At 40.9% G+C, this 24891-nt stretch overlaps 1 protein-coding gene across 3 annotated transcripts in view; it reads right to left on the bottom strand.

The window, feature by feature from the left end:
* stk32c (serine/threonine kinase 32C) overlaps positions 1-24891 on the bottom strand; it is a 320164-nt gene that overhangs the window by 28692 nt on the left and 266581 nt on the right. For all 3 annotated transcript variants that reach the window (XM_080205598.1, XM_080205599.1, XM_080205600.1), the window contains exons 5-8: positions 24336-24373; positions 24046-24135; positions 21805-21908; positions 21593-21709 (exon numbers count right to left, since the gene is read on the bottom strand). In XM_080205598.1, the coding sequence (XP_080061724.1) occupies positions 21593-21709; positions 21805-21908; positions 24046-24135; positions 24336-24373 (349 nt within the window). The remainder of the gene's footprint in view (positions 1-21592; positions 21710-21804; positions 21909-24045; positions 24136-24335; positions 24374-24891) is intronic.

Genomic DNA, 24891 nt, shown 5'->3' with positions numbered 1-24891 from the left:
CAGGGTCATCACTTGGTCATCAAAATTGGAACAGATGTTTGTCAAAGATAGTTAATTCCATGTCAACTAGTATCTTTTAAAAGGAGCTGCGGAAACATTCAAGTGGCTAAGGGCTGGTGTGGCGGATGAAAAAACAGCCTTTGGCGGAACAGCTCCACTGCTTCTTCTGCTTGTGGTTATTCTACTTCCTAATGAGACTGCCTTAATGAGGCCTTAATCATTGAAGTACGAACAGTACACAAAGCATCAGAGCCATTAAACTGGAGTTCCTGCTGCTGTATATCTGATTCTGCGGTGTTGATTAAGCAGGGAAAGAAGGAAATGGGGAATTGTTCATATCGGATCTTCACCCAATACAGTGTCTGTCCCATTTTTGCTGTCCCTTCCAGTGGCTGGTGCCACTCCACATTGTATAAAAAGAGGATAAACATGACACAGGAGCAATGTGAGCCTTAGAAACTTAGAAAATAATCTTGAGCCTGCACCGCCATTCAATAAGATCAAAAGATCAGCCATCATTTTATTGTGTGGCGGAGCAGGTTCCTAGGGCTAAATGACCTTCTCCTGCTCCTGGTTCTTATGTTCTGATTAGAGCTCAAATAGACCCACTGCTTTGTTTCAGCAATTCAAGGCCATGTCTTTCCAACAGTGCTTGAGCGGTATACAATATCAATGGGTTAAACGCGTAGTTTTCTGCGCTCATGAATAACGCAAGTCAAATAAAATGATACAGAACAGAAGGTCATCATTTGGCCCACTGTCTTTGAAAAAACTATCCATTTGGTCCCATCCTGCTGCTCTTTCTCTCTAGTATTGCAAATTTCTCCTTTCTTCCCCATTGTAAAATCAACAGTGATTTTTTTTGTATGATTTTCTCTTTTGTCTAGGGGCCACTCAAGTACTGGCCAAATCTCCACAGGAATTTTCTATAACAATTTCTAGTTCAATATATAAAAAAATCATACATCTCCCTATCTTCTCATTTTCAGCTAAGTTATTGTTTGTTTTCAAAATGTAAAAAAAAGACCCGGCTTACAATTTTTTAAGCCTAGGTATTTTGGGTTTCTGTGCTCAAAACTTCTCTGGTTGATGAGTATGTCGACATATCCTACATCCACTTACATCTTCATGAGTGTTCACACTTGTCCTGATATCAAGACAAATCTGGTACTATGCCCTTGTTTTTAATTGCTTCAGTCGTTGATTCGATCCTTTGCTCTCACAGAATCCCCTTTGTTCGTGACAAGTGGGAGAATAACACCATGCTCAACCTTGTATCATAAGCTTAACTGACAAATGCGCTTATTGAAAAGTAAGTGAAAAATCCCAGAAATAAGAAAATTACATACTCTTACAGTAGTCACTAACTCCTTATGGAATAAGAAACATGAATAGTTCATAAACTCTGTGCCAAACCAATCGTGAAAATCATTTTTTGTAATGATTCTTTTTTCCCATTTCTTATTGGATTTGGGATTTCTTCCATTACTAAATGCCCTCTGAATGTCCCAAATAGACTGTCTTTGAAAACTCCAGTAACAAACAATTGATCTGAAAAGTACAAGCTTATGGTGGCATGGTGGTTAGCACTGCTGCTTCACGGCATCAGCGACCTGGGTTCAATTCCAGTCTTGGGCGACTGTCTGTGTGGAGTCCGCATGTTCTCTCTGTGGGTTTCCTCTGGGTGGTCCAGTTTCCTCCCACAGTCCAACGATGTGCAGGTTAGGTGAATTGGCTATGCTCAATTGCCCCTTTATGTCAGGGGATTAGCAAGGTAAATATGTGGGGTTGCAGGGATAGGACTTGAGTGGGATTGTTGCCAGCGCAGGCTCAATGGGCCAAATGGCCTCCTTCTGCACTGTAGAGAATCTATGAAATATGGCCAAAATAGTTATCAGGGCTTGATTAGATTTAAATAGCTGTTAAATTCAACTGATCAGCCATGTTTGAACATGTCACTGATAAGGATACCAAGCCAAACTTTGAAACATGGAACTGAACACAAATGCTTTTCTTGATAGTTTATGTCTTTACTGTAAACAGCATTATATGTGTTTGCCTCCAACAAACTAAACCAATGACACAACAGTCCTTCTTCATAAATGCTCAAAATCCTTAATCAACCAAAACCCACCACATGTTCTTCCGTAACTTTAACAAAACAGTTAACATAACATTAACAGACAGTTTGAAATTAATAGCCCTTTTGTCTCCCTCAATCCAGATGGTAATTGAAATGTTCTATCACAATACTTGGATGGCACAGTGGTTAGCACTGCTGCCTCAGAGCACCAAGGACTCCAGGTTTGATTCCCAGCTTGACTAAGTGGCCGTTTGCACATTCTCCCCATGTCTGCGTGGGTTTCCTCCAGCTGCTCTGGTTTCCTCCCACAGTCCAAAGATGTGCAGGTTCGGATTGGCCAAGCTAAATTGCCCCTTAGTGTCAGGGGACTAGCTAGAGTAAACGCTTGGGGTTATGGGGATAGGGCCTGGGTGGGATTGTGGTATGTGCAGACTCGATGGGCCAGATGGCCTTCTTCTGGGTTTTATGATCCTATGATTATTTCTAAGAGTGTTTTAAATTTTTATGCAAATTAAAAGAGCCAGCTTCCAGCTAAACTGTAATGCTTTCAAAAGCCACACGTGAAAAAAAGGAATTGGAATACATACAGAAATATTTTACTGAGGTGGATGAATTCCAATAATAACAGTGAATATAATAGTTTCAAATTTTTGATTGGTAACAATCAATTTTTCAGCATAAGGTGCGGAAGGTGTCTCGTGCTTGATCTCTGCCACTTTCGACAATATGGGCAAGATTCTCTGGCCTCCTAGCCGTGTGTTTCCCGCCGGCAGGAGATGGCGCGTTGTTTGCTAGCAGTGGGATTCTTTTGGTCCCTCTGCCAACAATGGGAATTCCCATTGACAGCATCACACACCGGTGGGGAACGCACAGGTGGGTATATGTGGCCGGCAGGACTGTAGAATTCCGGCCTATATGTATTGGATGGGGAAATGTGTGTGCGCGCGTGTTTGTGGTGTGAGGGGTGGGGGGGGGTGCATGGGGTGAAGGTTGTTTGTTGCAAGAACCACCTCCCCCTAACAGGTAATAGTTTATATAATGCTCCATTACTGTTTTTTAGACCCCCATGCTTGTTTAATGCTAAGCCATCGACACACCAGGGATGATGCCAGGGACCGAGATGTCTTCATCCCAAGAGCCAAGGTTATGAAAGCAATTTTTTCAAATTTTCCAGCCATTTCCTAAGTTCAGAAACCTTTGATGGCAGCTGGATGTAATCATACTGTGACATGGAGATGCCAGCGTTGGACTGGGGTAGGCACAGTAAGAAGTCTCACAACACCAGGTTAAAGTCCAACAGGTTTATTTGGTAGCACGAGCTTTCAGAGGCTCACTCCTTCTTCAGGTGAGTGAGGAGTTGTGTTCACAAACAGGCATATATAGACACAAACTCAATTCACAAGATAATGGTTAGAATGCGAGTCTTTACTGGTAATCAAGTCATAAAAGGTACAGACAACGTGATCACACTCCCAGGGGTATTCTCATGGGTATCCCCACATCTGTGCTTCTTGATAAAAGAGGAGGATAATAAGTGAAGTCATATCAGATAATTTAAGCTTCACCAGAAACACTCCCCCACCAATAGTCATGCACCATAATCCAAAGACAGTGGTGTATGTATTTCCATTATCAGAAAAGCAGAGCCAGCAGAAGTTCAATTTACAAGAAACAGTAATGGGTGATGCAATGGCATAGTGGTTAGCACTGCTGCCTCACAGTGCCAGGGACACAGGTTCAATTCCAGCCTTGAACGACTGTTTGTGTGGCGTTTGCAAATTCTCCCCGTGTCTGCGTGGGTTTCCTCCAGATGCTCCAATTTCCTCCCACACTCCAAAGATGTGCGGGTTAGGCTGATTGGCTATGCTATATTGACCACAGTGTCAGGGGATTAGCGGGGTGAAAGCGTGGAGTTATAGGAATAGGGCCTAGGTGGGATTGTGGTCAGTGCAGACTCAATGGGCTGAATGGCCTCCTTCTGCACTGTAGGGATTTGATGTAACATCTTCGTACCACATGTTCCATACTGATCTGCAGGATCCTCCTCAAGCATAGCGCTGCCAGTAGCTGTAAATATCACAGCAGTTTCAACTTTGATACATTAAGCTTGTTCCAGGCTATCACTGGGGACAACATGGGCTAAACAGCTGTCTACAGATTACAAGCAAGTGACAGATGCCCTACTTGCTGTAACAGTGTGACAGTATCACTACTTACATGAATAGGGAAGAGTTGCAATTTGTAAATATGCATCACGTTTACGAGCGTCACCACTGCTTTACGCAAGTTGGACAACAAGCTTTAATTTGTTAATTAGTCTGTTTTCCCAATATTTGATTCTGAAAGCTAAGGCCTCGACTTTAACCTGCAGGTGAGTACGACACAGGGAGGGGGACAGGAGGTGAGGAAACCATGAAAAGCAAGTTTCCAGAATGTTCCACAGTAAACTACAGGGTTCCTTTAAATTGGTTCTTCCTCTGGCTCACTGAAAACCATAAGCTCGAAGGCATTCAGGTAGGTCTGATGGTGGTGAGGTGAAGCAGATGACAATAAGAAGAAGGGGGTCCATGGTGGCATGGGGCATGTGAGGTGGGGGGGGGGTGGTGTGCGGAGGTTGGGGTGGGGGTGAGTAGTGGTTAGAATTGGGTTGTCTGACACTGCTAGAAGGGAATTGATAGTGGTTGGCCTTGTGGGTTGGTAGGGGTTAGCGATGTCAGGCTGTTAGTGACGATAGTTGTCAAGGGATCATCTACAATGATCAGATCAGGAATGGGGAGAGAGCAGATGACAATTGAGGTGCTGGTGGTGGGAGCAGATAGCGAATGTGAGGCAGAGAGTGATGTCTGACGGTGTATCATTGTGTTGTTGAGTTGAGTTGTTTCAATAATCTTTAAAGACTGCCAGCTACAAACAGTCTTAACATTACTCTAACTAGTTAGGCGAACACTTCCTTATGCAAGCTTCTTTTCATGCTGCTTTCTCCTAGTTCTCAAATCATGAGTAAACGTCACTTAGTTTTTTATGTCAGAGGCTATTAGAGTTAACCCTTGTTTTTTTTCTTAAAGTTTATTTATCAGTGTCACAAGTAGGCTTACATTAACACTGCAATGAAGTTATTGCGAAAAATCCACACTGAAGCATGTATTCGAGTACACTGAGGGAGAATTTAGTATGGCCAATGCAAGACTCCAGCACATTTTGGACTGGGGAACATAGTCTAACATTGTACATTATACTCCATCTTCCCCAACTTTAGCATTCTCTGATATCCCTGGAAACTCAATGTTTTAGTCTCATAGTCATTTCGAGCATTTTAGTGTTTTAAAGTCTGAGTGCTTTTTTGTTCTCCTAAATAAATGTTGTGTTTCTTTCTCCCTCCAAGTTCTCCTCCTCTTTCCTCTTCTCTCTCCTTCCTCCAGTTTTTAGAGATTCTCACCGTCTCTTATACCGAAAAGCATTGCGGTATCGTCACGAGTCTATGACACCTCATTCTCTTCTCCTTTGTACGGTGCAAGACATTCTCATTCTCCGGGGGTTGTTCAACAGAGTTCAGACTGTTCAGGGTCATCTGCTTCAGAATCTTCTTTCATTTCCGATGATCGTGATCTCTGATTTTCACCCCATTGCTCAACTGCAATCAAAGCTCTTCTTTTCTTACTGTGCCCTGTTCCATCTGGACAAAGTAAAATCTCAGGTGTGGTGATTTCTCCACTGTTTTTCCAAAACTAGATTGACCTGTGATCCAAATCTGTTCTCCCCATTGAATATCTAATCTTTGGTAAGTTTCCACTCTTTCTCATACTTTCTCTAAGTTTATGTCACTGAGATGTGGGTAGGAATCTTACCCACAGATGGTGGAATTTGAATTCAGTTAAAAATGATTTAGAATTAAGAATCTACTGATGACCATGAAACCACTGCCACCAGTTGGAAAAACTCATCTGGTTCGTTAATGTTCTTTAGGGAAGGAAATCTGCCAATCTTAGTTGGTCTGGCCTACATGTGATTCCAGAGCCACAGCAATGTGGTTAACTCTTAATTTCCCTTCAAGGGCAACTCAGGATGGACAATACATGCTGGCCAGCCGCAAATGAGTTAAAAAAAAACCTACTTCCATAAAGGACTTCCTTGGTATCAATCCATTCTGCAAGTGTGAGGATCTATACCTCAAAAACACTGGCTGAAAATCCTCAGTTTTCTTTTCAATAAATGTGCTGTTCATTGTTCTGACACCTCTCTCAGCTTCTCCATGAGCTTGAGGAAAACTCAATGAATTTGTTGTGTGAACAAATCAAATTAATTCTGTAAATCTTTGAAACACTATAATTGTGAATTATGGACGGTTATCTGCTATCAAATCTCTGAGATCCCATGAGCTGGAAAAATGTATTTCAATGTCATCACTGCTTCTTTTGACATGTAATTTCAATCCACCTATTACAACCATTATGACCAGTTTGCCTTTACGTTCAAATAATGCATTCCTAGACATTCCCATGATCTTGAAGGGAAAGACAATGATCTCAGTGGTTGCTTTGAGTTGTGCCTGCAAATTGATCATGTGATACATCTGGACATAATTTCTTCCAATGACTTTGAGAGACCTGGTAACCAAACCAGGTAGGGTACTCTAACTTTGTAGATGACAATACCCAAATGATCTTGATGTAGACTCTAAGACCACAAGACCATTGGAGCAGAAACAGACAATCCGGCCCATCAAATCTGCTTTGTCATTCAATATCATGACTGATCTGATATGATAATCCTCAACTCCATTTATCACCATAAGTCTTGATTCCTTTACTAATTAAAAATCTATCTCAGCCTTAAACATACCTAAACACCTATTCTCCACAGCTCTCTGCCGTAAAGAACTCCACAGATTCACACATTGTGAGAAGAAATTCTGCCTAATCTCTGTCTTAAATGACAACCCCTTACTCTGAGGTTATTTCCTCTGGTCTTAGACTCTCACAAGGGGAAAACAACCCTTCAGCATCTACCTTATCAAGCCCCTTGAGAATTCTATATGTCTCAATAAGGTTGCCTTTCATTCTTCTAAAGTCCAATGAATACAGTCCCAATCTACTCAGCTGTGCCTCATAAGAAAATCCCTCCATACCCAGAATTCACCGAGTGAACCTATTCTGGACTGCCTCCAATGCCAGTATATCTTAAATAAGGGGATCAAAACTGTTCACAGTATTCCTGGTGTGGTCTAATTAGTGCCTTGTATAGTTTTAGTAATTCCCTATTTTTAATATTCCAATCGCTTTGAAATAAAGGCCAACATTCCATTTGCTTTCCCTATTACCTGCTGAACATACATGCTTGTTTTTGTGGTTTAATCTCTCTAACCCGCAGCTTTCTGCAGTTTTTCTCCATTGAAATAACATTCCGCTCCTTTGTTGTTCCTACCAAGTGCATACCTTCATATTTTTCTGCATTATATTCCATCTGCTAAGTTTCTGCCTTCTCACTTAACCTGTCCATATCCCTCTGTCCAATCTTGGTGTCATCCTCACTACCTGCCTTCCCATCTATAAATGACAACAGCAATTAAAGACTTTAATAAAACTAATACTACAAAAACAAAATTCTGTAGAAATGCGAAATCTGAAATAAAAACAAACATGCCGGAAATACTCAGCAGGTCAGGCAGCCTCTGTGGGGAGAAACAGAAGTGAACGTTTTAGTTCTAGGTGCCCTTTAATTAGAACACGTGAAAGGTAATCGCCACCTGATGTGTTAACCTTGTTTCCCTTCACAGATGCTGCATGGTCTGTTTAGTATTTCCAGCAGTTTTTTGATTTCCTAGCTTTAATAGAAGAAATTTGAGATGAGTACTTTAGTGTGTGTTCATTCCTAATGTAACACTGGCAATTTCAAACAATTTAACTCCCATTGTGCCTGGATATCACTTTTTCAAGAATGTTGTGGCTTTACGATGTCCAGCTATAATTATGTTGATGAATGGAACCACAGGAGACATCAGTTAATGAAAGATAGGAGAGTTGAATGATTTGTGAAAAAGTGGATGACACTATCAGCATCACTGGCTTGAAGAGAAACGAAACTGCTTCTGTTTAGTAATGAGATGGGAGCTCAGAAACAAGAAATTGTTATCTCCAGATGTCCTTGCTTTGTTGTAACTGTCCTTCAAATAAAACTAGAAGATGCTCGGTCCTGGATTAGGTTACACACTTCATTATAATCAAATCTCTTTATTTTACATGCATCAGATAAAACACAATGATGATTCACACACACAACCATGATTCGCACATGACTCTAAGGGAAAATGTGTGGTTCACTGACCCTTTATTTAATTTTATATAAAAAATTATGCGTTGATTACTCAAGAGGTACGAATATATGAACTAGGAGCAGAAGTGGGCCACTCAGTCCTTGGAGGCTGCTTCACTATTCGATAAGATCAGCTGATCTGACTAACTTCCTGCCTACCCTTGTTAACCCTTCACCCCTCCTTTTTTGAATAAAGTTACATTTGCTATTTTTCAAATACAAGGAATTTTAGAAAATTAAAACTTATCAAATATTTTACTAGCCGCTTCTGTTCAGATCCTAGGATGAAATCCATCAGAACCCAGGGGTTTGTTGGCCCACAACCCCAACAATTTGCTAAGTTCCATTTTCCTGGTGATTGTAATTTTCCTGAGTTCCTCCCTCCCTTCCAGTTCCTGATTTGCAGCCATTTCTGGGATGTTACTTGTATCCACTTTAGTGAAGACTAATGCAAAATACCTGTTTAATTCATCTGTTATCTATTTTCCAGACCAATATTCATTTTAATAGCTGTAGAAACATTTATTGTCCATCTTTATCTTTCTAGGAAATTTTCTCTCATACTTTTTCCCTTCCTTATTAATTCTCAACACTGTTATTTATGTTCTTTCCAATCTTCTAATATGTCATCCATCTTTGCACCATTATATGCTTTTCCTTTAAGTTTGAGGCTATCTTTAATTTTTTTACTTAACCATGGTGGGTCCTCCCCTTAGAATTAGGATTGCTGTCTTGACCAGATGGTTCATCCATGACAAGGTGGTTGCTGAGCTATGCATAATCTGCATCATGAATTAGCTGTAAGGAATGTGCCTGTGCCTCTTGGTTATACGGTCAGTTTATATCATCAAAACATACTAATTTTAAAAGCAAAATGCTTAATATGCAGAAGGTGAGCTAGGAACACAGGAACAGGAGTACGCATTTAGCCCCTCAAACCCACTCTGCCGTTCAATAAGATCACGGCTGATTTGTGGTCTAACTCTACATAACTGCCCTAGGCCCATATGATTTCTTTCTGTCCGGCTGGTTTTTACTGTATTACAGTGAGCTGCTCCATGCAGATGACACCTTCACATGTGGCATGATAGTTTTTCTTCTTTGTCATGGGCTGAATTGTGCATTTTCTTATTGCCCGTGTGTATTTTATGTGAGGAGTGTTTGTTTTCTTACACACAGCTGGGCCCAGGAGAGGGGTGGGCACACGGTGCTGACCACTGGGGCTCTAGGGAAGCTTGGGTACATTGTCTTGTTTGGAGTTTGAACTTTCTCTCAGCATCTGCGTGGGTTTCCTTTGGGTGCTCTGGTTTCCTCTCATGGTCCAACGATGCACAGATGAGGTTAACTGGCCATCCTAATTTGCCCCTTAGTGTCAGGAGGATTAACAGGGTAAATACGTGTGGTTACGAGGATAGGGCCTCAGTGGGATTGTTATCAGTGCAAGCTTAATGGGCCAAATGGCCTCTTTCTGCACTGGTGGCCCTATGACTCTATGAGATAAGTGAAAAGATAACACGATTACAATTCATCACCAGCGTTTTTCTTTGCAGCCCTGTGGTTTCTTAGTTGTGTTAATGTTTTAGCTGAACTCATAGTCTTGTAGAGCACAGGATTTCCAGTAAGTTGCAAAAACTCTTACACTCGAGTTTTCAGGAAGTTGTTTCCCAGTGAACTTGTAGTTGGAAGAGATGGGGGGGGTGGCGGTGGGGGGTGGGGGGGGGGAGCGTAGTCCTTCTCCTTGTTAGGAATCTCCCACCTTCAAGAGGAATTACGCTTGGACTTCTTGCTGCTGGTCAGCGGCTTTCAGCAGAATCTGTCTGCAGGTCAGCTTCTTATTATTATAAAAACAGGCAACAAATAGGGCTGTCTTACCATGTCACCCCTGACAACTCCAGAGCCTTTTTGCAAATGAGGCATGTGGCCAGCCAACTATGCATCCTCTGGGATGATTTTTGAATCTTGAGTGTTGGAGCAGCCAGTGTCTTGGTATCTGAATGAGCCATTGAATTGAAGTTAACCTTTTGAATTACTTCAGGAAATGGCATTGAGTCTACATCAGTCTGCAAGGTTTCTTTTGTTCCCTCTTGAGATGGTGGGAGATAATTCTATCCACAAGACAAATCATAGAGTCATAGAATCATAGAGGTTTACAGCACGGAAACAGGCCCAACTTGTCCATGCCACCCTTTCTTTTTTAAAACCCCTAAGCTAATCCCAAATAGGTCTGCATCTGGCCCTCTATACTCATCGTACCCATGTAATTATCTAAATGCTTGTTAAAAGACAGAATTGTACCCATCTTGACTACTATCTCTGGCAGCTTGTTCCAGACACTCACCACCCTCTGTGTCAAAGAATTGCCACTTGGACACTTCTGTATCTCTCCCCTCTCACTTAAACCTATGCCCTCTGGTTTTAGATTCCCCTACCTTTGGGAAAAGATATTGACTGTTCAGCTGATCTGTGCCCCTCATTATTTTATAGACCTCTATAAGATCACCCCTCAGCCTCCTATGCTCCAGAGAAAAATGCCCCAGTCTATCCAGCCTCATAACTCTATCCATTAAGTCCTGGCAGCATCCTAAAAAATCTTTTCTGCACTCTTTCTAGTTTAATAATATCCTTTCTATAACAGAGTGATCAGAATTGCACAGTATTCCAAGCGTGGCTTACCAATGTCTTGATCAACTTCAACAAGACGTTCCAGGTCCTGTATTCAATGTTCTGACCGATGAAACCAAGCATGTCAAATGCCTTCTTCACCACTCTGTCCACCTGTGACTCCACTTTCAAGGAGCTATGAACTTGTACCCCAAGATCTCTTTGTTCTACAACTCTCCCCAACACCCTACCATTAACTGAGTAAGTCCTGCCCTTAGGACTTACTCAGGTGATCTTCATGCATTCACGTTTTTTGTACCCTCTGTGATGTTTTACAAATATCAAGTATTGACTGAAATTTCATAACATGCTGGAACAAAAGACTATATTAATGACTTTTCTCAGTGCTCTAGCTTCAGGACTGAACATGCTTTAGAATGGAAGTATTCAACATACTATCAGCATTAAATCAAGTCAACTAAGATTGGAGCTATGTTCTTATCTGTGCTAAGCTTAAACAATGTGAGACAGTCGTTGGTTCATTCTGGCATTTATTGGAATTTGACTCTGGAGTTGTAATGGCATTGCCTGAATGAAGTGATGCTGCAGTGATATTTTCACACTAGGCCCATCTGGGGGGCACCCAGAGTAATGCTCTGGGAATCTGGGTTCAAATCCCAGCACTGCAGATGGTCAAATTTGAATCCAATAAAAATCTGGAATTAAAAGTCTAGTGATGACCATGATCCATTTTTGTAAAAACCCATCTGGTTCATGAATGTCCTTTAGGAAAAGAAATCTGCCATCCTCATCTGGTCTGGCCTACATTTCACTCCAGGTCCGCAACAATGTGGATGATGGTTAAATGCTTTCTGAAATGGCCTAGCAAGCCACTCAGTTCAAGGGCAGCCATTGACACCCATGGCCAATGGATGAATAAAAAAAATCTAGATGATAGATATATACAGATTAGATATTTGATATAACTGTTTTCCAATGATACATCACGATTATACAATGGCAGTAGTTGGTAGTCTTCAGAAGCATTTTCAATGTGAAGCTTACAAGTTAGGATGACTTATCAGCCAGACAGGAATATGAATAGACTGCATTTCAAATATTTTAGCACTTGTTCAATGACTATGGTTCCAACATGAAGTGTTACCTCTTGTTAATAGACATCCAGAGTTTGAGAGTATCACCATCCCACCACCCCCGCAAAATATTTCACTCATCAAAATTGAAGAGTGAAAAACTGATTGAGAGCAGTGTACATCCAAAAAAAAAATCTGCTTTCATGGCACACAAGACTCCGCACTGGGTTTGCAAATTTGTTAAGTGATACATTTGTGTTTAAATTCATTTTATCTTTGTTCGTTATCATTACGGAGTACAAATCAGATCCACAGGAGGCTTAGAATGATGACATTATTCTCTCTCTGTTGATTAAACTAAATCTACATGATTTATAATTACACGCCACAATTTTAAAAATAGTTAAGAAGTAATTAGAATGTTGAAATGGAGTTATCACTGTTGGGAAAGAATGGCCCAGTTTTCTACTGCTAACAAAAAAGAGATACAGCTGGGATCAGACCAATTCTCTAGGAATTAAAACTTTAACTAAAATCCTTCAAATAGATTAACATTCTGAATTTTAAAGAGAAAGTCCCTGTTGATTCAAAAATCCCTTTTCTAATAATAAACAGATTTGCAGTGCACTTGAAAAAATGTGGTGCAATTAAAACATTTCTGAAGGTAAAATTTAAAAACAAATCACTCTCCTGCAATCACACAAAACAGTGTTTCATTTTCCACCTTCCTTCTCTGTTAAAGTTGCATTAAAAAGTCACAATAGAGACATCTGTGAAAACCAGCAATGTCTCATAAATTTGACTCTGGTTATTGCTACTCACGCTGCACAACTCATGATGATCAGCAGGTTCAAGAAAGCGACTCACCACCACCTTCTGAGTGGCATTTCAGATTGACCAGAAGGGGACACAGGTTGGCACAGCAAGGGTACCCATGTCCGGGGGCACCATATTGTCCCCGACCCCCAACTGTGGGCCTAGCCAGCGTCATTCACATCTCATGAAAGAGTACATTTTTAAAAGCTCTGTGATCATGCTTTTGCATATGGAGTTGCATTTTACTGATCTCTAATCCTTTTGCTGTCTCACCTTGGACCGCACATTGAACAGTTAATATATGTGACTTGTAGTCTATTGTTCTCTGTCAGAAATGTCTTATTTGCATTGCAAAATTTCGATTTGCTGAAATATTGTTGCAGAATATTGCACACACTGCTTGTTACAAAGGAAATAAACTTGTAATATTATTACAAGTTTGGAGGTGGGATAGTCAGGTAAGGTCAGGAGGTGTAGTCAGGGGGAGTATTCAGATTGGGTTGTGGTCAGGTGGAATAGACAATGTTCCAGGAGTGTAGTTGGGGCATGGGTGGTGGGGGAGAAAATGAGTATGAACGATTGGGGTGGGAGATCTATTTTGTAGTTAACCAAGAGTTCTATCTTTTCCTGGGTAAATATTCAGCTAAATTCCATTACTGTGTGATCGTAGATTACACTGCTAGTCCCCCTGATACAAAGGGGCAATTTAGCATGGCCAATTAACCTACCCTCCATATCTTTGGAGTATGGGAGCAAACTAGAGCACCTGGAGGAAATCCACACAGACACAGGGAGAAGGTGCAAACTCCACATAGACAGTGACCCAAGGCTGGAACTGAACTGGGTCCATAACGCTGTGATGCAGCAGTGCTAACCACTGTGCCACCAATTAACTCATCTTCAGTGCCATGTATCCACAAGAGATCAGTGAGAAATAAGTCAAGTGACTCCCTAGGTCGTTGGGACCATTGGTTAAAATGTACTTGTTCTATTGCTAGGTTTCATTCTAGGCTAAAATAGGTGTTGACAGCACTGAGAACAGTCCCAGTGTTCAGTGAATGAGTCTGCAGTGAATGACTCCATCCCTGCCTCTGAAGAACGTTGTCTGCTGCAGGACCTGCAAGCTTCAAAAGGAAGGAACTGATTTGATGCTTTTGTTCTTTCGGATGAAAGCCCGATGCTGCTCGATATCGAAGGAAATGGCACTCCAATTACTTCCGACTCTATCCTCTCTGCAGACCATCGAGACGGTCAGAGTAGGGACTGCTCACCGGGTACAGTCAGTCATTATCTCTGTCCAGTTTGTCTCCTCCTTCTGTTCAGTTGTAAATGTGAGCAACCACCAAGTTTTTCTTCATTCTTTGGCTGTGGTTCTATTGATAGCAACATCCATGTCTCCATTACTGCCACCATATTTTGGACAGTTCCACTGATTTGTGGACTCTTGGGAACAGTTCAAGGTTACTGGACAGAGTGTAGTCATACTCTGGTACTTCCTTAACACTTATTTACTGGTACTGCATCTAAACAGGTTACAGAGTGGGCACATAGCTCCAGAGCATGCTGTTTAAACCTATTCTCTCTCTCGAGTCTAACACATGACTGGTTGATGTTAGCAAGATATCATTATCAATGGCCTATGTGATCATTTCAATTCTGTTATCCCTTAAACTATACTTACTTCACCCCCCTGCCAATTTTCACATTCAAACCTCATTAATTGTGTCCTATCCAATTCTAAACCCCATACAGTATCATTCCTGTGTTTAACAATCTTCTAACTCAAAATCTTTGGAATGTGGGAGCAAACTGGAGCATCTGGAGGAAACCCACACAGACACGGGGAGAAGGTGCAAACTCAACATAGACAGTGACCCAAAGCCGGAACTGAACTGGACCAATAACGCTGTGATGCAGCAGTGCTAACCACTGTGCCACTATGCCACTGATTAGCTCATCTTCAGTGCTCTGTATCCACAAGAGATCAGTAAGAAATAAGTCGTGACTCCCCAGGTCGTTGGGACCATTGGTTAAAATGTACTTCTTCTATTGCTAGGTTTCATTCCAGGCTAAAACAGGTGTTGACAGCACTGTTATCCAGTTATCCAATGTTGTTTACAATTCCTTCCCTGGAAATTGTCCTATGCAGCCTATGGATTGCTCCATCATTATGTGCTAGGCCATGCCCTGAAGCTTTCCGATGTTTGGTCTTTTGGAATTCCCCACTCTCGATGCTTGAATTCAGCAGCAGTGCCCGCTGCCATCTTTGCCTATACTCTCCCTAAGTTCCTCTTCCTTGTTAATTCTCTTCCAAATTTCCAAATCTAAGCATAGACTTTTCCTGTCCCGTCCACCTGCCACATGTGGTATGGATAAAGGAGTGAATGTACTGTACTTAGATTTCCAAAAGACATTTGATGAAGTGCCACATCAAAGATTATCATGCAAACTAAAGGCGCATGGTGCAGGCGGTAACATATTGGCATGGATATATTGGCATGGATAGAAGATTAGATGGGTAACAGGAAACAGAGAGTACTTATAAAATGCCTACTTTTTCTTGTAACAAGTGATGTCCCACAGGGATCAGTGCTGGGACCTCAACTGTTTACAATTTATATGACTGACTTAGATGAAGGGATGGTTTGGATGGTTGGCAAATTTGCAGATGACCCGAAATAAGTCAGAAAGTAAGTCGTGAAGAGGACATAAGGTGGCTACAAAAAGAAATAGATAGGTTAAGTAGGTGGGGCAAAGATCTGGCAAATGAAGTATAATTTAGGAAAATGCAAAATTGTCCATTTTAGCATGAAGAACCCATTCCATCCGTCACAGGGATCAGGGAGCGAGAGATCTACAAAGGTCCATTGACCTCGGGCAGGATTCTCTGATTTTGGGGCGAGCGTGGCCGGAGAATTCCACCCATGATCTCAATGGTGAGATATTACAGAGCTCTGGAGATATAAAGGGTGGCTTAGTGCATAAATCACAAAAGGTGGGTACAGCAAATAATTAGGAAAACCAGCAGAACGTTATCACTTATTGCGAGGGGAATTGAATAAAGTAGGGAGATTATGCTTCAGTTACAAAGGGAACTAGTGACACCACATGGGAATTTTACCATCCTGCCTGCCACGGGGAATCACAGTGGTGGAGGGGCGGACCATGCATGGTCCTTTGATCTCAGATGGGATTTTCCAGTTTTGGTGTGAGCATGGATGGAAAATCCCACCCTACATCTAGAGTACTGTGTACAATATTGGTCACCTTATTTAAGTAAGGATGTAAACGCATTTGAAGCAGTTCAGAGAAGGTTTACCAGACTAATACTTGGATCGGATTGGTTGTTTAATGAGGAAAGGTTGGACAGGCTAGGCTCATATCTGCTGGAGCTTAGAAGAATAAGATGCAATCTGATTGAATCATACAAGATCACTTGATCATGAAGCCCAGTTCTGGGGACTACTGGTCCAGTAAGAAAACTGTGATTGTATGAAATATTTTTTGAATCTGGGTGATTCTTCACATATTTGTGCTGATATAAATTAAGCTAATAATACCAAAACACAATGAAAAAATTTTTTTTTTCAATAGTACAGTAGATAGCCTAGGAAGGTTTGGATTATACTATCAGCACTTACCATACAAAAGGCACATTTAGCAGTTATTACTAGCTTGTAATAATAATCAATGTGCTTGCAGCATCCTTTGCTCTATACTTAACTTAACATGTTACCAAAATAAATGGGATAATAAATGACTCTTCTAACTACTTACACTGAAGTGAATGATGTAAAGTGTGCTATATTAAGGAGTGTTGCTGTCACTATCACAAAAAAGGAGCTTCTCACTAAATTACATCAGTATCAAGATGACACTCGTGTGGCTTAAGTATGAAAGACTATTCTGTATTGACTATCGAATGCCCCTAAATTTCTTTCCCATTTTAAGATTAATAAATGAAAATCATACAAAAATGCAACATTCCTTCTTCACGATAAATATTGTTGTTATTGAAATGAGTGCTGTAACAGCATTGAGCATTATGCTTAGTGATTGGTGACTCCAGTCATCTCAGTCATAGATGTGTCCAATCACTGCAACAAAATAGTTTTCTCTTTAACCTACATGCCACATTCCTCCTATTATCTCAGCATGTTCCTCAAAGCAAACAATCATTAACTGACATGTTAAATGACTTACTAAAAGTTTATGAACGTGATCCTTTGTCCTATCTTCCAACCAATGCAATGTGGCTTATGCCTTCTCCATGCCAACTGACACTGCAATAAAAATCCTAATTTTTTAATTTCAGAGACGATGTAGCATTGCATACGTTTTATCATCATCCAGCATAAATCTAAGTTCAGCCCATGCCTCTGCACTTCAGGACATTTCCTAGTTCTGGCCAATTTGCTGACATGAAGAATACTCTGCAGCAAACCAAAGTGCCTATACCTATCCATTCCCTCCAGCTGCATGTTTACTTTCAGACTTGCTTCCATTCAGCAGCTCGATGCTCAGTGATGAATTGCTAACTCTAAGTTCCTTCTTCATTATTCCAATAGCAATCTCATGTGTATGGTCTTGTGACCAAACAAACCTGTCCTGGTCCCCCATGCTGACGCTATAGTTAAGAAAGCCCACCAATGCCTCTACTTTCTCAGATGTCTAAGGAAATTTGGCATATGTGCAGATGCACCGTAGATAGCATTCTTTCTGACTGTATTACAACTTGGTATGGCTCCTGCTCTACCCAAGACCACAAGAAACTACAAAAGGTCATGAATGTAGCCCAATCCATCACACAAACCAGCCCCCCATCCAGTGACTCTGTCTATACTTCCCAAGGCCTCGGAAAAGCAGCCAGCATAATTAAGGGCCCCCACACATCCTGGACATTCTCTCTTCTACCTCCTTCCGTTGGAAAAAGATGTAAAAGTCTGAGGTCACTTACCAACTGATTCAAAAACAGCTTCTTCCCTGTTGCTGTCATACTTTTGAATGCACTTATCTTGCATTACGTTGATTTTTCTTTACACCCTAACTATGACTAACATTACATTCTGCACTCTCTTGTTTCCTTCTCTATGAATGGTATGCTTTGTCTGTTTAGCACGCAAGAAACAATACTTTTCATTGTATGTTAATACATGTGACAATAATAAATCAAATCAAAGCAAAGCAAAACTTGTGAATTACAATTTTGAAAGGCTGTATTGGATCTCAGTGTATATGTCATATACACTGAAGGGATAGCAGTGTGCCATCACTGGAAGAGAAGTGTGTCATGTGATCCAGTCTCAGTTTTATCTCTGCCTGTGAGCAGAGCACAGCTCTGATGTCTTCAAGCTTTATACCCAAGTATATCTGTTCTTATGTGTCTAGTCGTAATAAACAAGCACACATTTACCTAATCCCTTATGAGTAATTGTAATGTTGTTATAATGATATAAAGGCACCAAAGTGTTCAGCGGTGGTCAAACATCCTGACAGCAAGATTAATTACAGATACAACATGGTGAATAGCCTTAGATTGTGCTAAATAGCACGAGACCTGACCTCATTACAGCCTTGTTCAAACATGGACAAAAGACTTGAATTCCAAAAGGTGAGGTAAGAGTGGCAGCGCTTGACATCAAGGCTGCATTTGACCGAGTATGGTATCAAGGAGTTCTAGCGAAACTGGAATCAATGGGTATCAGGGAGCAAACTCTCCACTGGTTGGAGTCATTCCTGGTACGTAGGAAGATGGTTGTGGTTGCGGAGGGTCAGTCATCTCAGCTCCAGGACATCTCCGCAGGAGTCCCTCGGGATAGTGTCCTAGACCCTACAATCTTCAGCTGCTTCATCAATGACCTTCCCTCCATCATAAGGTCAGAAGTGGAGATGGTCACTGATGATTGCACAGTGTTCACTATTTGTGACACTTCAGTTACTGAAGCAAAAGCAACAAGATGTGGACAACATCCAGGTTTGAACTGACAAGTGGCAAGTAACATTCACACCATACAAATGCCAGGCAATGACCACCTGCAAGATCCCCTCCAAGCCACTTACCATTCTGATTTGGAAATATCACGCTGTTCCTTCGCAGTCGCTGGGTCAAAATCCTGGAATTCCCACTCTAATGGCAATGTGGGTCAACCCACAGAACATGGACTGCACCGATTCAAGAAGGCAGCTCACCACCACCTTCTCAAGGGCAACTAGGGATGAGCAATAAATGCTGGCCAGCCAGTGACGCCCATGAATGAATTAAAAAAAACATAAGTGTTCAGCAGTGGTCAGACAGCCTGACAGTGAGCTGAAATACAGGCGCAACATGGTGAATAGCTTTAGGTTGTGCCAACTGGCATGAGAAGATTCTCAATGTTTTGGTCAGACCACAATGGAATTGCAGCATTGGAGTTAAAAACTCAGTGCACTGACTGTTGAGAAAACTTTGAGGACACTGCACCAAGCAAGTGCTCAGGTAAAGAGCTGGCAAGCAGATGGATCTCTTGTGGTGATGTTGTAGCACAGAGCCTGTCAGCTCAATGAGAAGGACAACATGTCAAGAGCAGCAGAATAAGGTTCAGTTGGGAAAGGCGAGTGGCTAGTGTGTGTGTCAGATTGATAGTGAATGAGAGAAAACCAAACAAAAAAAAATCTCATGTACATCAGGCCAGAAAAGATTGTGATTATCACAGGCTTTTGAAAAAAGTAGACAAAAGCAGCTACAATACACTCATCCCGGGTACTATAGGAGAAGGGACAGTAAAGGGATATGGTCAGAATTTCCATAACATTCTACAGTTTGAATTGGGATGTAGCCGACTTATTATTTGAATTCAAGTGTTTAACAGTGTACTATGTAAACTATGGTTTCTTGATTCGGGCAAGTCTGAACCAGACAAGCAAACCATAACAACTTGCCATCAATTGGGAATGAATGGCTGCAGAAGCTGGACACATCAAAAATAATAACAAAGAGCTAAAGGATCCCCGAAAGGAATGGCCTACACTGGAAGACCTATATTCATTGACGAGAGTTCAAGTCATTTTGACAACACCCTACAGAATCCAGAGACCACTTTGTCAGCAATGCAGAGAAGGAGGATGTACTCTGAGTTAGCAGAGTTAAATTGGTAATTGCATTCACTCTCATTCCAGCAAGAATTGCTAGACAAGCCCAAAATGTATAACATCAAAGAGCTACTCAAGGATGGATGTAAGTATGAAATGATCCTCGCAGACTCCAATGGTTGATACACTCACAAGAACACCTAAAGCCAACAAGACATGTGGAAGGTGTGGCCTGATGCATGCACCTAGGAAATACCCAGCTTTCCATCAATTCTTCAAGGCATTTGTCAGAAAAGGCCTTTGGTAGCTGCAGTACACTCGAGCAAAGGTTGATGTGGTCACAAAGAGCCATGCACTGATCCAAACAGACCACTGATCGAAACAAAGAGTGGTGAAGAAATGTTTCACGCAATCAACTTCATAGACAATGTAGATATGGTCACACCAGTGTTTGCCAAGATTCAATTTCTCCGTCCTAAGAAAGGTGGCAAAGTTCAGAGTTGTGGTTCTATAAAATCATTATACAAAAAGGCACAACAGTGAGGCTTAGCCGAGGGCAAATCAGATCCAATCCTGCACCTCAAAAAGCGTGCAGTCCTTTTCCATTGAGGACGAGATCTCAAATGTAACCTGGAATAAAATTGAAGACTGACAATCCCACAGATCACCACGAGCAATTAAAGAATTCTCCAGCTAAATTTACCATTATAAGAAATGAGTGTATTGGCAATTAGCCTTTTTGCTTGACAGACTTATAGATTCACTAATCTTGTACACTTATGCAATGGTAACTAAACATAAATATGTATTGTAAACAGTTATATTTCCTTAGAGAGAGATGGAAAGTATCTTTACAAAGTAATATGCCTTTAAGTGTTAGCATCGTGCTATCACTAGACGGGGAGTTTGTCATGTAATCCAGTCTCAGTTTCACTTTTACCTGTGAGCATAATACAGCATAGCTCTGATGTCAAGTTTTGTATCTGTTCTCTAGTGTCCAGTCTTAATAAATGAACCCACAACGTTCACCCAAACCTTTTGAGTGATTATGTCTTTATATTATTATAAAACCACAGCACTCCCTGCACCCTTCTCTGTTCCAGTGAAACAATATATGTTTTTCAAACCATTTCTCGTAACTTTCATCATTCATTGGTTGCTGGTATCATCCTCAGGAATCTCTGGTGACCCTGTTCCATGGCTTTAATACTGTTCCCATAAATAAATTTCGAGAGCACGACAACATCGAGTATACAATCCAGAAACAGTCCTTTCAGCTAAACTGATCTTTCCTGACATTTATGTTCCACGCGCGCCTCCTCCCTGAGTACTACATCAGACACTAGCAACATCTCTCTCTAATCCAATGTCACTCATGTGCTCACCTAACTTCTCCACAAATGCTTCAACAACATCCTAATTAATGTATTGTACAGAATCACTATGACAACATTGCTTCTTTATTCAATGTCTGTCTGTGTAAAATCCAGAACCCTTATCTTTTCAACGTGTGATATGTTGGTTTGGAACTGTACCCTGGATTTCTCCAGGGCTGTAGGTATGTAACAGTTGTGTTATAAAATTGAATTTATGGAGCCTGAATTAATCAATCCGACCTTACCTTTCTTAGCAACGTAACCACTTCCTTTGTCCAGGTCGAGGAGTACTGTACACTCACTGTGCTGAATAACTGAATGAGGGATTCAACTGTAACACTGGAATGGATGTCATATGGCCTCTAGAAATAGAAAAGGAAACTATTGTCATCAAAGTAGAATGCAGGTATCACCAATAGAAAGTGATTGAAAGTGGACAAATTGCCAAGTACTGTACCCATCCTCGGAGAAGTTCATATGCAGTAACTCCGAGTGACCACCAATCAACTTCAAACGAGTATCCAGTGCCACCATTGACAAAGGAATGAAAGATCTCTGGAGCTACAAACAACAAGGGAATCAATTTGAGTAATGGAATCAATTTACTTTATCATCCAAATTTCTAATTGAATAGCAAATATCACTGCATGCAAACAACATGAGGCAGGCATGAGGATATACTGGACAGACTTCTAGAACTGCAATTTTGCAGAATATGCCAGCCAGCCAACTAACTACTGGTTAAATAAAATCATTCAACAATTATCTGCTTAATTCTAATCAGAATGAAATATTTTCTGAAGCTTTGAACTCTTTCACTTTGTTGCAACAGTACTTGTTATTTGCACTAGTTTAGTGCACTACTAATTTTGGAAATGTACAAATTTACAGAAGAAGCTTTGGAGCCTTTGAGGGTGATTTTCTGGCCTCGCTCATCCCAAGACTGGAAAATCCCACCTGGGGTCAACTGGCCTTTGCATGGTCCGCCCTCACTCCTGGAAATCGTAGTGGACGGGGCAGTAGAATTCTGGCGATTATGTTAAATATGATAAAAATGTGAAATATGGGTGGCATTTATTTATATGGGGGAAAATATCATTTTTGATGTTGCAAAGACAGTAAGAATATGTTCCTTTGTCACAAAAGAGTATGGTAATGGCTCTGTCACTAATACATTTGCTTTTAATCCACCCTGTGCTTCCCCTTGCCTTAAAGAGCTGATGCTTGTGAGACTGAAATCGTGATGTACAATATTAGTAACAAAATGTAGTAGCATATTCCTCAGTCCATTATCTCAGCAAAGATGCTAACCCAGTTAAAATGAGTAAATCAAATCGAGTTAAATTATTTCCTGATCTGCCACTGACAATTCCCTCTGCATATAATTCACTTAACCAAAAACACGTTGAAGGGAAGCCAGTGAAATGGCTCAATTTTGGTTTTGAACAGTAAGGCAGAATTAAAACCTTACTTGTAAAGTAAAGGAGGTAAAGATTGGTGCCTAGGTCACAGCACCACTGGTATCAAGCAAAAGCCAGGTAGTGGAGGGCATCAGAGACTTGGGGATAAGCGGGTGTTACAGGGTTGGGTTGGGTTAGGTTAGGTTAGGCTGGGCTGGAATCAGAGGAAAGATCAGAAAGAATATAGTAAAAAGTCTCACAACATCAAGTTAAAGTCCAACAGGTTTATTTGGAATCACAAGCTTTCGGAATACTGCTCCTTCATCAGGTGAGTGGATAATCATCAGGTTATGAAGGAGCAATGCTTTGAAAGCTTGTGAACTGGGCAGCAGAAGCTGATTCAAAAATAACTTTAAAAAGAAATTTGGATATATATTTGTGAAGGAAAAAAACGAATCAGAGATACAAGCAGGCAGCAGGGGTGTGAGGCTGTCTTGGTAGCTCTTTTAAAGAGTTGGTACAGGCACAACAGTCCAAATAGGCTCCTTCTATTCTATATTATTTGATGATAAAGGTACAGCTTTCCTTAACTGCTATATTACTATCACTAGAGTGAAATTCTAAGTGGAGGCTAACACTGAAAAAAGCCACATCACTCTTGGTTACTCTCCTATTTGAGTTCAATTTATTTATTAGTGTCACAAGCAAGCTTACATTAACACTGTAATGAAGTTTCTGTGAAAACCCCCCAGTCACCACACTCCAGTGCCTGTTCGGGTACACCAAGAGAGAATTTAGCATGGTCAATGAACCTAACCAGCATGTCTTTCGGACTGTGGGATGAAACCGGAGCATCCGGAGGAAACCCATGCAGACAAGGGGAGAACATGCAAACTCCACACAGTGAGTGACCCAACCTGGGAATCGAACCCAGGTCCCTGGCGCTATGAGGCAGCAGCTAATCACTGTGTCACTGTGCCGCTGCTATAACTGGGATCTGCTAATCCGTTTGCCTTTTCTCCAGGGCAATCATGCAGAGATAGGACCCAGAAAAAAAGATTATAATTGGAAAAGGGAAAATAAGTTTGACACAAACACAGCACTGGAACTTGACGAAGCAACTGATTCATGTACTAACACAAACATATCACTTTAAAAGTGTTTCAAATTATGAGGCATTTTGATGGAGTAGATGGGAAAAATCCATTTCTGCTGACAGGAGAGTTGATAAACAGAAGTCATACATGAAAGATGATCAGCAAAAATTCCATAATTTACATAATCCTTATAACTCTTACCCATATATGGCTTTGTTCCAGCCAGAGCTGTTGCTCTTTCTCCATCTTTAATAATTGTTGCTATGTTGAAATCTGTCAGATGCGCATGTCCTGAAAGAATGGGCGTGTTTAATTACAGAGGCATCAGACAATGTAATGACCAGAGGGGAAAAAAAAAATCAATTTTCATACTTTACTTTATTCACTGACAGCTGAATAGCATAACAGAGATAAATCCATTAAATATGCCATTAGTAAGGAAAATGCATATGTTGCTGGCTGCAAATGCAAATTAGCATCTGTTTTCTAACCTTGCTCATCGAGAAGAATGTTGTCAGGCTTGATATCCCTGGAAAAGAAGTAAAGATAAATCCACAAATGAAGAATATGTTCAGTATGTTCTGCACTGTCTACTTTTCTTTATTATTAACTGTCTTTGGCTCAGTTTGCCACTTCCTTGTCGCAACCTCAGAAACGTCACTGGCACTCATTGTCTTATTTATCTACATTTAATCCAAATTTCAGCTAATGCGTTATCACTAATAAATAGAACATTCTTTTGGAAGCATATGCTGCCAGAGGGTCACCCATCCCAAGCCATTGTGTCAATGGATTGTGTTAATGTGTGCTAGAATTGGTTAATTTTGGATTATCTGTAATACAAACACAGCACCAGGGCTTGACGGAGCAACAGGTTCACATGCATACATATACACATCACTGTAAACATATTTCAAGTCATGAGGCTTCATTACACTAAGTTTATATAATTGCAATTTCCATAATGAATTACCCCACTGGATGTGTTACATGCCAGTCTCCCCTTCTGATAGAGTCCTAGCATGGCAGGGAATTGGCAGGAAAGTT

This window comes from Carcharhinus amblyrhynchos, chromosome 17, assembly GCF_965287045.1.
Source record: "Carcharhinus amblyrhynchos chromosome 17, sCarAmb.v2.hapA, whole genome shotgun sequence".
In the NCBI taxonomy this organism is placed as follows: domain Eukaryota; kingdom Metazoa; phylum Chordata; class Chondrichthyes; order Carcharhiniformes; family Carcharhinidae; genus Carcharhinus; species Carcharhinus amblyrhynchos.
This window is presented reverse-complemented; position numbering and strand designations above follow the sequence as displayed.